The 16,580-nt window shown below is 39.7% G+C and overlaps 1 protein-coding gene across 11 annotated transcripts in view; it reads left to right on the top strand.

Annotated features, from left to right (window-relative positions):
• SH3KBP1 (SH3 domain containing kinase binding protein 1) overlaps positions 1-8,786 on the top strand; it is a 221,591-nt gene extending 212,805 nt beyond the window's left edge. For all 11 annotated transcript variants that reach the window (XM_071749422.1, XM_071749486.1, XM_071749412.1 and 8 more), the window contains 5 exons: positions 111-220; positions 1,534-1,659; positions 3,912-4,183; positions 5,611-5,674; positions 7,714-8,786. In XM_071749422.1, the coding sequence (XP_071605523.1) occupies positions 111-220; positions 1,534-1,659; positions 3,912-4,183; positions 5,611-5,674; positions 7,714-7,755 (614 nt within the window). In that variant the 3' untranslated portion in view covers positions 7,756-8,786. The remainder of the gene's footprint in view (positions 1-110; positions 221-1,533; positions 1,660-3,911; positions 4,184-5,610; positions 5,675-7,713) is intronic.
• The last annotated feature ends 7,794 nt before the right edge of the window (positions 8,787-16,580 follow it).

Here is a 16,580-nt window from a genome sequence, read left to right as displayed (position 1 = left end):
ACAGTGAAGAAAATGGGACTTGATTCTTTTGAAATTAGAAAAAGAAATGTGATCCTTTCTCTTTGAGGATAATTGCCAAAAAGCCAAATCAGTTATATTTTATTTTTAAGACTTGGAAGGTTTTGACTCTGTAATACCAATTGCTGAGAAGCTGAATCATCCAACTACAACTAGACCAAAAGCGACTGGCAGACGACCACCCTCCCAGTCTCTCACATCTGTAAGTTAATTTTCCTTTTCTGTTTATTGGGTTTTTTTTTAATATATATTTCCCTCCCCATTTGTGTTCCATGGTGGGTTTACTACGTTTGCACAGCCATTCTTTCACATGTACAGGGAGGCAGAGATGCAGATCAAAAAAATCAGTTTCAAATGTGTTTTAAATACTGATGTTTAAAACATTCCCTCCCTTATAAGACTTGGCTGAGGCCAAGGAAAATTCTTTATAAAAATCCTTGGAATAAACTAGTTTGTGCTAAGGATTAAGGATTTTGAAAATATTTCCCAAAAAAAGTGTTTACCTTTGTTTCTCTAGGAGCTTTAGGAGATTTCAAGGACAAACAGGCCATTTCAGCCTTCAGCAGCTTTCCTCGAGCCATCATGTAACTTCTTCTCATTAAACTCAAAATTGTAAATCTAAGGGTGATCTAAGTTCCACTCTCTTATATGTGACTTTAGATGAGCTAAAGATGAGCTTTAGATGAGCTTTCCATACTTTGGAAACTAGTGCTTAGTTTTTCAGTGTCTTTTTCTTTGGGGCATGGGGTTTGTTCATTTTAACACATTTTTCTATTCTGGAATATCAGAGTGAGAGCAACTACTGATGTTACCTGAAATAAAACAAAGTGTAGGGGAAAAAAAAGGATTACTGTGAACCTAATAGAATACAAAGAAGAAAGCTTTCAAAATTGACTATGTACATAAATATAGAAACATACATTACAAGAGAAAAAAAAAAAAAAAAGGCTTTCTCCCCTGTCAAATCCATGGGGAAGGGAACAAAGAGTGGAAAGAAGTTTCCCCGTTTGCACCTTTACAAAGAAGCAGTACACAAGGCAGCCCTTCAGTGCCAGCAGTGTGCATGGGCAGCCAGCACAGGTCCTTGAAAGAGCAGCAAAGTGAGACCTGCACTGAGCAAAGCTGTGGCAGAGCTGGCACCCCCACAGCAGCATGGTGCCCAGTGTCCCCCCCAAGTAAGGTACAGCTCTTCTTTCTGATAGGGGGGTGATACATGGTATAATGTGATGCAAAGGTGTAGAGTAATGTTTAATTCAAATCTTAGGTATATCTTATTAATGCTTTGAAATAGCATTGAAAATAGCTTTGAATTAGCCTTGAAAATAAGGTTTAAAAAGGGAGGGGAGAGAGTCCTGATTTTAGCTTACTTTGAAAATTGCAACTGAAAGAAAAAAAAGGTCATCACATAAATGCTTTTCTTTTTCTTCCTTTGTTAAATTCTGGTACAATGAAAATACCTGCTGTTGGTTTTTTGGGTTTTTTTAACTCTTGTGGTATGTCCATTTGTCTACATAGTCATCCCTTTCAAGCCCTGATTTCTTTGACTCACCAAGTCCTGAAGATGAGAAGGAGGAACACATTTCTATTCCTCACAAAGCTATTGAAGTGTCAAGGAAATCAAGAACTGTTACAATATCACAAGTAAGTTATTTGGAATGTCTCTGCTTAAACTCATCATATGCATCTTTGTTTCTTAGACAGTATTCAAATATTTATTTTTAAAATTTAATTCAGCAATCAGATAGTTCTAGCCCTTTAAAGAAGTTTAAAATTATTAAGTTAGTGAGGATCGTTCCGTGTTTGAAAATAAATGTTTCCATAACCATACTGTGAAATAAATCCTTCCAGGGTAAATACATTTCACAGAATTAGAGACACTCGGGAAACAAATTTTAGAAACAAAGGCCCCCCCCCCCTTTTTTTTTTTTTTTTGCAGCTGTAAATTGAGTTTACATTAGAAGAGTCTCCAAGTGGAGAAAATAAAATTCTTTGACCCACCCTAGTATCATCTGAATTAAAATCTGCAAGTACAATCAGTTCCATACTGTGTAATTGTATTGCTTTTACAGAATTGTGCCATTCTTACTGTATTTTGGTGGAAAACTGTAGAATAGTCAAATATACAGGAGTATGTAGATAAGAGTTTAGAGTTTGGATCTATTTTAGCACGTAAGGATACCTTTAATAATGCAAATATTACATTCTAATAGTATAACAAAAGTATTTGAAAGGTGAAGTCGTGCACTTCTGTGAGCGAGTTATAAGGATAATACTTTGTAATATAGCTCCCTCTTCTGGGAGCAGTTGTGTGAAGGGATACTCTTGGGCCAATATTTGTAAATTATAGGCTGGTATGCCAAGGTTGTAGATGTTGTTCCTGTAAAACAAGATGACTGCTCTCAGTAAGCTGCTTGGGGCTTTAATGTTGATAGCTGGATAAGCTCTGGAACAAGGCGTTCCGTGTGGGTGACTCCAGTTGTACCTCGCTCATTTGATCCAGGTTTGAACTCAGCCAGACGTCTCTTTTCAGTCCAGAGGAAACTTGCATCTAATGATATAAGGATTATTATCCATGAAAGATTCATTTATAGGTACATAATACACATGCCCACACATATGTATAAAGTGTTAAAAGAGTATTATTAAGGTAATGAAGTAAAGCATTCAAGCCACCAGAGTGATTCAGCTTTCTTGTGATTAAAATGCCATTTTTATTTCTACAGTCACACTTCTTTTTCTGCAGAACACTTTTTTAATGCAGTGCTTGCCCAGGACAGGTTCTGTGTTCAGTCACACTTATGCAGTGGGAAAGACCACTAACTTTTCTCTCAGTAACTTTGTCCCACTGATTCCACTGTCCCAGATCTACATCCTACATTACAATGTCTCCTTCTTACCTTATTTCCATTCAGCTTCAATATCTCTCTTCCAAAGATAGCATTGGAGGGTTGCCTGGTGCTTTTTCTCTTACTCTTGGCCTAATCAGATTTTCAGATACTCTGGGTAGCTATCGTATACTGCACACATTAGCATTGCCAAATAGCAATATGATAACTAATTAAGATTCACCTCAGTTGCCATTGTGATAACAGCACTTGGACACTGTACTTGGTATGCAGTGATGCAGCTGGTCATGTATAGTAAGTAGACTTCAGGTTTTCTGTACCTTGTCTCATAGGTAGAGCACTAGATTTCAATTCAAGAAGCGTGGGATCATTCTCAGTTAGCCATGAGGTTCCAGAGTAAGTAGGTTCATGCTGCAGTTTGTTAAGTTCCTGGAGGAATGAAGAGCCATTGATAGTTAAGCGGACTCACAGAAGCTTCAGATAACAGAAAACAGTACAGTACATTTATTTCTTATTAATACATTATGTTTTTAAGCTTGGGACTTAAACCTTATTTTGATATTTTTGTAATGCGAAGTGCAACATGTAACACATTTTTTAATTTTTAAAAAACATGGAGTGTTGGAGATTCCTTCAATGGTTATTTGACAATTAGAAATTTATCTGCAAAAAAATATAAGTTGGATTCTTAGCCATGCAGTCATGTGTTCTGTCCATGGATTTAGGTATGTTCCCACAAACTTCTGAGAGAAACATTTAGCATCTTTCTGTGGTTCATTTCACTGGGTCTGAGAGCTTGGTTATTGCAGCAGTAGAAAGTCTTAATGAAGTGGTCTGAATTTCCATGTCCAAGCTTAGACCACCTTTCACATTCATGTCCAAAGAAAATGACTGTTATACCTACCGTGTTTTGGCCAAAATTGTTCATGTTTGAGCACAGACTTTCAACATTACTGAAGAGCAGCAAAACACTTGGTATTTGTTAGAGGTCATATTTTCATAAACCTTTTTATTTTAAGATTTTAAATGTTACTCTTTTTGTTGCAGGTGTCTGATAATAAAACTTCCTTACCTCCAAAGCCAGGAGGTTTGGCTAGTGGTAGTAATGTGCAACCATCACTATCCCCTTCACCATCACCTGGATTTCACTCAATTGCTATGGGAACAACAAGCCACAGATCAAATTCCCCATCCCTGTTTGGTACTGAAGGAAAGCCAAAGACTGAGCACTTGAGCCAAGGCCAGACTGCCCTGGAGGAGCTGAGAACACAAATTAAGGAGCTAAAAACCATCATTGAAACCATGAAAGACCAACAAAAGTAAGTAATGCAAATGACAGCTGTATGTGGGATGCATTCGTTCATGCATGTTGGTAGAAATTTCTTCTTGAGCTTTCCTTCATGTGTGTTACTGTGTTCAGTTTGCCTTTGAGTTTGTGAGTGATTTTCACCTTCTTTCCTTACAACACATGCACAGATGGATGAGAAGCTCAAGAAAAAAACCACTGGCACTATCTATCTGTAATAGCTTTTTTTCCCCCTGTGTTATGACTTTAGCAGATGTTTATGGAGTGTTAAAAAAGCTACAAGCTATAAGCAGCCAAATAGGTTCTTACGTTTTTTAATTTGCCAGCAACGACCTGCAAATTTATGTGCATTGATCTTAATAAGTGTTGAATTTGTTCTAGTTGTAGTGCAAATTACTACAAATTCCTAAAATTATTAAATCAATTTTTTGTTTGACAGGACATTTTCTCAGAAAGCTTGTACTGCAGAAAGAGTCATTGTGACTGAGACATTTGAAGACCTTTGTATTTATGACCCAGAATCTTACTGTTTTAGAGTTGCACTTTTTTTTTTCTTTTTTTAAGCTTCTGATTTCTTAAGGGAAACAGGCTGGTTTGTAGCTTTTGCTGTTCCTAAGAATATTTTATGTTTTGTAAGCTGATCTTTTACTCACCTTGTCAGCTGTGTGTAGCTCAGGCAAGAAAAGGAAAAGGGAAAAAAAAAAAAAAAGTGTGGCAGAGCAGAAGTGTCCGGGGAGTCTGGGAGAAGATGCGGGAGGGCACGATTCAAGCTGGATTCAGCCAGCAAGCCCCACAGCTTCACCTCTTGGGCTGCCCCCTGCTTCTCAGGTCTCCCTGGCCTTTTTTCCAAGGGGTGCTTCCACCTATTGACTTCTGTTTTAAGGTGAGATCACACAGTGGGAACATGAGAAAGTGTCTGCTCCTTATAGCAATGTTCCCCTTCCAGAGAGGGATGACAGAGAATCCCTATTTGGAATCATGAAGTCTTGTGAATTAAGTTGAAGGTTACATTGTATTGCTGGCATAAACAGCTTTTAAGTGACCCAAGTACCTGGTAGCATGGGCAGGTTTTGTGTTATCAGTTACTACAACCCCCAACAGCTCATCCATCTGCACTTTGTTTGGAAGAAAAGGGAACTGGGTGCTGATGCAGTGTTGGCTCAGCTGGTCCAGAGCAAAGCTGGTAGATGCGGGGCTGTTAGGGGATAATATAATTATTCATTAGCATACAGGGCATGGGGGATTCTGACCTTTACATAAAAGGATTTTCTCTCTCTATTATAGCATACAGTGGAGAAGTGTATCCTGACTTTAATTAGTTGTTCAGAAGGATAAAGGTAACCAGTGAAGCAGGGAGCATATGTCACGAAGAGGTGATCTTTTGTGATTTACTAGTTCAATAATTTTAATTTCAATCTTATTTTGCATTTTTGTTAACAGAAAAGAGATTAAACAGTTGCTGTCTGAGTTGGATGAAGAAAAGAAAATCCGTCTACGATTGCAGGTACTAACATTATTTATCATGTAATGGAAGAATTGACAGGTTTGATTTAGCCTCAGGTACAGGACATGAAACTCTGCTGATATAGTTAGATTCCAGTGAATCAAAAGTACTAACATTTCTGAATATACCTGTTCCCTTTATAGTGATGTCAGTCTGTATTTTATATATATTGCAATTATGGGTTCATACTGCAAAGCTTGATAATTATCTAAAAATTTTCAGCATAAGTAGACAAATTAAAATAAAATTAAACACAGTATGGGATTGAAACTATGATATTTTTTAGTCTCAGTGTTAACAGTTTGATTTTGTCATAAGTGAAATCAGATCTTTTGAAATAACATCTCTCAAAGCTTCTTATTTTGTAGTGTTGGTACGATTTGTTATTTCATATGGCAAGGGTTTTAGGTTGGCTTTACAGACTGTAACCAGGTTGTCTTTACTAAAGCACCTCAAATAATGTAAGAGAAGGTGCTCTGACTAAGGGCCCAGTTACTGGTACCATAGCTCTAGATGTTGTGCTTAGTCTTTTGGCAGGTAGCACTCTGCCCTGCCTGGGTGAGTCTGTGCTAGGATCATTGGCTGGGCTGCTTCAACATGGAATGTTGCTGAAACAGCTTTCCTGGATTTTGGAAAGTGGTGTACTGGATAAGTGGTTTAGTATTGATCATATTTTGTATTTTTATGCTGTAGGTCAACTGTACTTCTCCTAGGGACAGAAAACAGACTTGTAATTTCACTGTGCTGTTGCTGTTCAGTGAAGTCCTTAGGAACATGGCAAAGGGTGGCAGAACTGGGGGTTTTCAGTGCCTGTGCTTCAGGGCTGTCTGTAGGACTTAATTGGTGCAGCCACACTGGAGTATGGCTTCTAATAACACAGAATTCATGTTCAATAAAGCTGAAATTTATTCAGATAAAATCAGTGAACATTTTTGATAGTGGTTATTGATTCAGTCTAACAGGCCAAGCTACATAGAGGTCTGTATTCTACTTCCAAGAATGGCTTTACAGAAAAAACCTACATTGATGGCTTTAAAATGATGATCTTATCATAGAATCCTAGAATTGGCTGGGTTGGAAGGGATCTCTGAGATCATCAAGTCCAACCCTTGATCCACTACCTCTGCAGTTCCCAGACCATGGCACTGAGTGCCACATCCAGTCTCTTTTTAAATATCTCCAGGGACGGAGAATCCACCACTTCCCTGGGCAGCCCCTTCCAATGCTTGATCACCCTCTCGGTCACCTCATAGCTGAATGTTTTTACTCCAGTTCAGATGTTGCTTATGCTGGTAAATGGTCAGATGCTAGCCAAGGTGGCATGATGAGCTTCACATGAAGAGCTCAACAAACAAAAGTTGCATTGGTTTAAGAGTGTTCTGATAGTCCTGAAGTTGCCCAGCTCTCAGTCCACGTAGTAAAGAAGACTGCCTTGATGATACGGTGCAGTTGAGCACCAAGGGTGAGTTTCAGTACATCCAATACCCCTGCCCAAGGGTTTCCTGTGTCTGTCAGAGGGGGCAGGTGTAAAGTTAGGAGAGGCAGTTGTTTTAGCCACCTCCTTTTACCACGCAGCTCTACATCAGTCAAAGCTCTGAAGGCATCTGGATGCTGGTTTGATGGTTGTAGGCAAACACCTTCCCTAAAGGAAGAACCATGCCTGTAAGAGAGAAAGTAGGTTTTGATCCTCAGCTACCAGTGCTCATTATCAGCAGGTCAGTTTACTTGTGCCAGGTCTAAGTGCAGCATCTGCTGCATGGAAACAGTGCTCATTCTGCAAGCTGTAGGGCTTGTTGTTGTAATTTAAAGAGTTTGAAAGGTCTTGTGGTACATTCAATGACTATTCTTGTCAAGCTCATGAGTGGTCATTTTATGCAGCTGTGAAGGTCACCATCATTTGTGAAATCTGTGGTAAAAGAGTAGGATAAAACCCCTTCTCAACACCTGTGGAAAGATGGAACATGTGCTTTTTAAGAGAAATCAGCTGTGCCTCAGTTTCTCAAAGCATCTAATTTCATCACCTTTTTCTTCCTTTTCAGATGGAAGTTAATGACATAAAGAAAGCTCTTCAATCAAAGTGAATACTTTATAGGTGGAATGTTGCATTATTTTTCATGACTGAGACTCAAATTTATGCCCCAGCCAAAATAACTTTGTGCCAAATGATTAAAGAATTGCCTCAACATCCCTTTATTTGAAGGATTAGCACAACAATTTTGATAGCACAACAGAAATACCAACAGCAAGGACAAAATTTCCACCTGAAGCAGTGCTGTGTGGCACTAGTTGTGACTGAAATTGATCTCCTTGTGCTAAAGGCTCTTTACTTCAAGATCCTAGGTGAAATGAAAACTCAGGCAGTTTAGTTCATAGTGGTACTATTTTGATGATATTTTTCCATAAATAAATTGTATTTCAGATTATCTGTTTACAAGCTTTATGATTTTGACTTTTGGTTTTTAATTGTCTTTTGTCACAGATTTTAAAAATGTTTGTACTGCATATAGCCAGGAATGAATGTTAATGTTGGGACTGGAGGGATTATTTTTTGCTTTGAGATAGAACAGCCTACTTTTTGTTATGGGTTTGAGTTCTGATAAATATGCAATTTTATGTCCCCCAAGCCCCCTACAATTTAAACCTACATTGTGTACAGTAATGGATTTACAAGAAGGAAACAAACCAACAGAAGTCTGGTCTTTGCAAATGATTTGTGCCTTTCTTTGCCACACACTGACTGGAGCTGGTTGCAAGCCAGGTCTCCCTAATGTAGCCACCACCACCACAACTCCTGTCCCCGGTGCCGGGCAGAGGTCACCTCTCAGTGTACAGCTGCTCAGTCAGTAGAGCCAGGTTTGTGCAAAGTGGCAGGACAAAAGGGCACAGCTGAAAGCAGCTTTGTCTTGAGCAGCTGTGGCTTTTTAGCTTTCCTGGGTTTGATAGGCCTCTCCCTCAACTTGAATGTTCATCTCAGCTTGATTTTCATTAGATGATTTAAACGCCCACCTCTGTCCCCAATTTTGCACAGAGTGAACAGAATATGCATTATTAAAGGAAAAATAAAAAATAATCTATAAAACATGAATAAAAAGTTGTATTATTTCATGCACAAGGGTCTTGTGTGACATTGATTCATTTGCTGGTTTTATGTATTGTTTGCTGCATTATGTTTTATGCTTATGGATGGATAGACTTTGTAATCCTGCTTTTGAGGAGTACTTTCCTCTCATCACTTTACTGAACCTGATGCTTACTTAGTTTCTTCCAGTTTCTCTCTTTGCTCTCATCCATTCAAAATCAGGTCTCTCATTTTTTCTCTTTCTATTTTTGTCTTCTTTACAAGCAATGGAGTATCTTATACCTTGTCAGCAATCTCTGTTAAAATGTTTAAATAATGGATATTTTTGCACAGGGTGAAGTGAGTAGGTGAGTGATATTAGTGATGCTTCAGAGTGACCAAAAAAAAAAACCAACAAAAAAACACACAAAGGATCTGTTTGTCATCTCATCAAATGTTAAGAGTTTGGCCCACACAAGTCATGTCTCAAGCTAAACACCTTGCTTGCCAGTTGTTCAGTTGGCTGGTCACATTCACACAGAGTTGGCAGACTTCTCTAATCTTTTTTATATGCATAGACATATAAAATGCACACTCCACCATACCCAGATCTTGCTTTATGGGTTTCAGCTGGCAATGCAGAACCTCACTGTTGGGCTGATTTCCTCTGTTGTGCTTTTTTTGTGACAGTGGTGTATGAGATTTAAAGCTCAGATAGTGAAACTTAAGATTTTTTTCTTTGAAGCCCCAATACATTGCTCAGTGTACTCAAACGGAAGCATTAATAAAATATTTTATCACTGAAATGCTCTTATTTAACATTTCCAAATAATTGCATTAAAGTATTTTTATACAAAAGATGATAGTGCCATCGTAGCTTTCCAGCAATAAAGATTTCTAGATTACTTCCATATTTTTTGTGAAGTTAGTAGCAGAGTTAGGAGAACAGGAGGAAATGAGTGATAAGGAATTAGAATTCTGTTTGGGTTTGCAGTTATGCTTTTGCAACATGCATCCAGAAATGTTCAGGCTTCTTTATTGTATCCCTGGAATCAAAGAATCACAGAATGGTTTGGGTTGGAAGGGACCTCAAAGATCATGTAGTTCCAGGGACACCTCCCACCAGACCAGGTTGCTCAAAGCCCCATCCAACCTGGGCTTGAACATTTCCAGGGAGGGGGCACCTCAACCTCCTTGGGCAACCTGTGCCAGTGTCTCACCACCCTCCCACTGACTGTTTCCTCTGTAGTAAATAAGTTCTTGATTTCTGAGTTGTACCTCAGAAGTATAAGAAACATCTCAGAAATGTTCTATTTTTTGCAGATGAAAGAATTTGGCACAGACTTTCCTTAGATTACATTTTAATTTTTTTTTCTCCTGTTGAGAAACCTGTCATTTTATAAATGCAAGTTAAAAGTCCAATATATCATGCTTTGTAAAAGAAGGTTAAGATTTTGTGAAAATGCTTTCTTTTAAAAGTTAGTCTGGGATAAGAGAATTTATGGAAATACCAGCTCTTATTGCTGTATTTCATTATAATAATAGAAAGTATTTCACATAACACATGGGCTTTCCCTTTTTGAAGAGGATCAGTTATGCATTAAACCTGTGGATATAAACTGCTGCTTTTAAGAATGTTTGGGTTTATATTTAAAGAAAACCAGAAAATTCTGGTGAGCTACAAAGTGATTTGGAAGTGAAAATTATTAAATACTGTTGTTTGAAGAGCTGTGTAAAATGACCTTTCATTAATATGCACACACTTAGTCTTCTGGTAGACTTCTTTTTATATGTATAAGTCTGATGTAAATAATGAGGCTCATGCATTTGGATGATAATATGCAAATTCTTTATTTGAAGATTTTTAGGTTGTTAAGAAAACAGGTTTTTGGGTTTTATATGTTCTTTTTTCAACTCTAAAAGGAGCAAGAATTTCTTACTATGGAATCATATCAGTTTAAAAAGTTTTACATGGAAATACTTTGATGGCATTCAAAGCATGTAAGTTCTGATACTTAAATTTCATCTTCTGTGTTTTCCATATTAAAAATCCATTCGTGAATGAGCAAAAGTGTTAGATTAATACATTGTTATGCTATCAAGTCAAAAGCTTGAACACAAATGAAAATTTTTGTTTCCAGGCATACAAGAGCCAGCTGCCAGTAAATCTTGTGAGCTACTTTGTGTATGAAATGTCCATAGGAGGGCCATGCCCTGTGCCAGCCAGGACTAAAATTTTCACTGTGAAAGCAGTGAGAGTGCATAAAAAGACATCCTCAGAAATTCATGTTCTGCTGAAGTCAGAGATTGATTTCAGTCATCTTCTTGTGGAGCTGACTCACATGTGAGCCCTGCTCACCCTCCACATAGCAGCCCTGATGCTGAGGCAGCTGCCTGGGGGTTGCAGCTTTGCCATCCCTCAGGGTGTGGGGGCCTCTCCATAGGTGCAGAAATGCAGTTGCTGCTGTAGGGCTGCCATGGCATGAGGACGTCTGGGGGTTCTGTGAGTTCTTTGCCTGGGCAGTGTTGTGGTCATAGCCATGCTGGCAGCTTTTTCACCCCTCAGCTTGGGGCTTTTGTGCTCCTGCGGGTCTTTCTAGGGAGGGGTGGGAGGCTCTGGTCTGTAGTTTGTGGGTCCCACAAATAAATAGCCGAGCATCAGAAGGCACGCGAGTACATCAGAAAAGTGAGTACAGCTGGGGTGCAGCTCCTGCCTGTGGGAATGTAGCGGCCTCTGCTGCAGTGCAGGGCTGGGAAGGGGTGAGGTTTCTGGCGTCTGCCTTTCTGCTGGAGAAAGGCCCCTGGGGCTGCAAATGGGACAGTGGTGAGTTGAGGAGAGTGTGAAAGCTGGTTAGAGAGAAGATACCTTTCACACATGCAGGGCATATGGCAGGAACACTGCTTAAAAGTCGAAATAGCCAACCCCTTGGCAACTGCTGCACTGCGGAAGCCTTTTGACTGTGTTGGGGTGGCAGTGCTGCCGAGCAGCTGCAGTTCCCATCAGCTTTGGTGAGGAGAGAGTCCTCCAAGCATTTACTTCTGTTTAAGGTAATCTTTACTTAAAAAGAGACAAAAGAGGTGGAGCTGAATCTCCACACTAAGCACTGGGTACTTGTAACCATGGTTATTAACACCCTTCAGCCAGAAATTAGGTTTTGCTTGGCACCTTTGGCCTCAGCTGACTCTTGAGCTGCCCTCAGAACCGGCAGCTGCTTCTGTCCCCCTGGGCCCATCCACCCCCCACTTCCTGCAGCTGCTCCCCTCCTCCTGCCTTCCTGCCACGGTCCCACAACTCCTGGCACTTCCCAGCCTGGAACAGAGCAACTGAGGAAGTGAGACACATCTTAAATGTCCACGGGAAGCTGTGGTGGTGTGTGCACTGCAGGGTGTGAGGGGCTGTGGCACCCACCAGCCTGGTGCTGGGCAGGCCGGAGGTACAGGATGCTCTCCCCTCTGCTTTCCTCTCAGGTAACAAAGGTTGTCCGACCCACTCAACACACATTTGGTGTTGGCTCTTTTAATTATTATGATATTTCATCCTGGCACAAGCTTTTAGCTCAAGTAAACCCATAGCAGCCTCATGAGTTGGTGCTTGAGAAACTCTGTGCTGCCACAGTCAGACTTTTCTTGAACCAGTGATGCAGCTGAGTTTCCTCTTTCAGTGCTCAAAGTTCCATTACCAGGCACCGTGGGATTTGGAGACCAAATAACAGAATGGCTTAATGCTCCTCTGCATTAACAACAACAACAAAAATATTAGAAATCTAAGCATATTTTAAAATGTGTTAGTAATACACGATGAAAAACTTAAGATGATAATTAATTCTGTTTAAATTTTTACCCTACAAACAGGAGAGCTATTATAGTGTATTTTAGCAAGTTAATTAACTGTAATTCTAGACACATCGCTAGAACCATGAGGAAAATCGCTCTGACACACTGTGAAGGTTCAGATAGGTAGGCAGGGCTTACCAGTGTCTCGGCCACTCAGATAAGCAAGTGTTGGCTTATCTTCCTATATAGCTGGTAGTCACAGGAAAACATAAATGGCTTTTATCAGTATGATCTTAAAAATCACATTAGGCTGTTTCTATTGGAGGAGAAAACTTGAAAATTGCAATGACAAAGCAAATTAGACAAGAACAACCATGCTTCATAACCAGTTTTGGCTGTCAAGACACTACAGAAGCATTTATTTTCAAAATTTTCTCTGGCAAAGCCACTTCATTTCACTTCACTTCACTTCACTTCACCCAGGCCCAGCATTTTCATGTGCTGTTGGGAAGTAATTTTCTGAAGTACAGCAAGTCCTGTGTGCTTGCTCTCAGCTGGAGAGCAGGCTTATGCAAAGGAACCCATCAGGCTTTTTTTCTCCTCCTCAGAGCACAACACAGCAATGAAGAGTTTGGGATTTTGTGAGAGCACCTTTTAAGCTCTTAGAAGTGAAAATTCATCTGGGCAGCTGTCCTCACTGTGGGATGACCCAGCATTTGGGTTTACCCCCTTCTGGGGTGGTTTTCTTTATCAAGTTTGCAACAAGTGCAGGAGGTAGCACAGTTCACACAATCTGTGTGCCGTGCTCTTTCTCCTAACACAAAAACAGAAAAATACCTAAGAAAGGCTAAGTGGAAAAGTAGATGCACCTGCATGGAAATTGCTGCTGCTGCGTAATTTGGCTACTCTTAATGCAAAGAGCCTGAGGTACTGAGCCCTGCTGGAAGCAGAGGCACAGCCATTTGGCCAGTAAAAGCAAAAGGCAGGAAAAAACATGACATAAATGTTGAGACCCCAGTAAATGCGGTGTTGGCTGGAGAAAACTAGATCATTAATGGATGGCAAGTCTCTCACCAGAGGTTCAGGATGTTTGTGCTGTGATTACACCATTGTGCCTGGCAGGCAGCACTGATTGCAGGGGAACGGAAAATTTCTGATGCTCTGACCTAAAGCACCTACTCACCTCAGAAATGGAGTAACCTGTGCTTGGGGAGCTCTGACAGATGAAGAATGCCATGTTACTGAAATGGCTACAAGCTTCAATATTGGACTTGGACTCACTAAGGTATCTTAAAGTCAACAAGGCCGATTGAGTCTAAGTGTCAATACAGAGCTCCCAAATGTCACCAGTGCACCAGCTGGAGCAGGACCTCTCTCTCCAGCCAGATGCAAGTCTGGGGTAAGCTCAAGTTCTCCCACTCATATTGTCACTCACCTTCCAGGTCCCCAGACTCAGGCCTCATGCTTCTCCTCTGTAACTATAACCAGAGCAATCTCAGACTCCAGACCTCCTCTTGTCTTGAGTCTGACACCTTCCTGCTCTAGAAATGTACATCCACTGTGACCCACAGGAGGGGAGCTGCCCACCTAAGGATGCAGCCCACCACCTCTGCCCATGTCAAGGTGCTGGTACTGCAGCTCAACTCAACCTGTTGCCTTCTGCAGCTCTGCCTGCTGTCTCTCTGCAGGCTGGACTGAGGTGTTGCTCTGCCTCTGTTAAACAGTAAACAAATGGCATGCTCCATAGGTTGGTTTCATGCTGCAGTGGTGTGTACATATGGAAATGTGGTGGTGTGCCGTATGGAAACCTGCAGCTAATTGATCTTGTCATTTTGGAATTATAAGAAAGTGTATCTGAATTTTTTCCTACCTGTATGTTTATGTCAAATAACTTCATAATTTACCACTTTGTTATTGTGTGAACAGTTGAGAACACTCCAGAGAAATACTGACATCCTGCAGTTTCCCAACTGGATTTAAACTTCCAGAGGAAAAAAAGTCTGTTGGGTAACAAAAAGGATTACCTTTTACCTCTGCTTCTGCAAATTTTACTGCTATCATCAGCTAAACATGCTTCTCTTCAAATATCAGCTGGTACTTGAAATTTCCCAAATTAAAAAAATAGGGTAGGTGCTTCTGCTACAAAATTATTAGCAAAGCAAGTGCTGGTACCTGTGAAAAGATCAGGATGCTCTGTGCCTTCTAGGTGTCTTAAATGAGAACAGGAAGCAAGTTACTATTTAACTTGCTCTTCACAGCAAAGTGCAGGAAGAGACTCTGGTACTTTGACAGAGATGTGATTTGACACAATGATGTGCTGAAAATCTCACTCTTACAGCATTATAAAAATTTTCTGGAATTATTCCCATCACCCTGGCAGATGGATGTCTGAAAGGAGGCTGTGTTTGAATGACAACGTATCTGGCCATAATAATCTTATATTGTTCAGGAGGGATGTGTTATGTAGCAGTGGCTTTAAAAGCCTCGAGCATGTGACACTGCTCTAGCAAAGGATAAATGTAATACAAGTTGACAAAGCAACTCTGGCTGGGTAACCAGGAGAGCTGCAGGACCATCTGTAGACTGTTGTGCTGTAAATGTTACAGATCCCATCATTAAAAGTACCACAAGCTGCACCGAGCCAAACCCAAATATTAAAAAGAGACCCAGTGCTAACAAGCTTGCACTTACAAAGCACGGGCATCAGGCAAGCAGGGAAAAATAGTTGCTGAAGGTTTTGAGAAAAGCTGATGTTGCATTCTGTCTCTCTAGGTGCCTTTAGCTGCACGATTACCAATTCTTGCCTGCTTATCTTGTGATTTCTCACACTGCTGGTTCATGACTGTGAATCACTTGTTGATTTAATAAATAAAAAGGCCCTGCTTTGTTAATTGGTAGACTTCTACACATATCAAGCTTGTTTTTATTAAATGTTGCAATTGGCTTCCTTAAGAAGAAGAATATGTAGGTGCAATTTAAGGATTCCTAGTGAAGTAGTAAATTTCCATATTTGCTTAAATGAGGAAGTTTTCCGTAGTGCCTATTATGAGAGTATCAACATAACAGATGAGAGTGATTTTTTTATTATTATTATTTTCACCTAAAAGCAATTCTTGCCTCTTCAGGAACCCTTTACTTTTCATAGTTGTTTATATCAGAAGTATTGTGATTACAGATATTTAAAATACTTTTAAGCAGCATTACCAGGTTTTGTCTTGATAAGTTTCTAAGCCCCATGTACCTAGAATCTACAGCAATATAAAACCTGCCTAGCAATAATAAAAAAAAAGAACCATGTATTCTAGTCCTCCCCATTGTTTGTACAACGTGTGTACATGTTGTGTTCCCTGTCACAGTCATAATTTTGCTTGGCTTTCATTAATCAGTAAACAGGAGAAGCCTGTTTAACTGCAATAAAAGTGAATACCCAGGTGGCCTTTATCCCAAATATTTCTTCAGTAAGAAATAACTTCAGACAGGCTAAAAGTAAGCACCTTGTCCTAAAATAGTATGTAATAGCAACTGCAATTACAGTACTGAGCCATGACATGTAAAGAAGTCAAAGATACTTTTACCAAGCTGAAAAAAAGGAAAATTAATCAGCCCTGGTAAGAATATTTAATCTGCCTACACAAAAATTTTAAACCAGACTTCTAGAAGTTGCTTCATATTCTTCAAAGAAATAGGTATTTCTCATCCCTAGGACCTGTTGCATTGGATAGACACCTAATACAAGGTTTGGAACTGTGAAAGAAAACATATATATCATGACAAGATGCTGTATGAATGAAAATATCTAGAGCTGATATTGTTAAAGTATTAATATATAGTACTTGAATACTAAAAATTAGAATGATAGAGACAGGGGAGGACTCCATCCTTCTATGCTCAAAATTTTTTTCCCCAAGGCTTTATCTTGATGTTTTATCTAGAATTACTCATCTTAGTGTGAGCTTTCAGAAATTTCAGAGTCTAAGGGAGGTCTTTCTGGATGGGGACGTAGTTTGCCTTTGTTCCATCTGAAGTATAAGTTATTGGAATGTGTTGAAAACTAGAGATAAATGATTTTCTGTT

This window comes from Heliangelus exortis, chromosome 1, assembly GCF_036169615.1.
Source record: "Heliangelus exortis chromosome 1, bHelExo1.hap1, whole genome shotgun sequence".
NCBI lineage: Eukaryota > Metazoa > Chordata > Aves > Apodiformes > Trochilidae > Heliangelus > Heliangelus exortis.
Note: the sequence above shows the minus strand (reverse complement) of the source record. Positions and strands in the feature narration are given on the sequence as shown.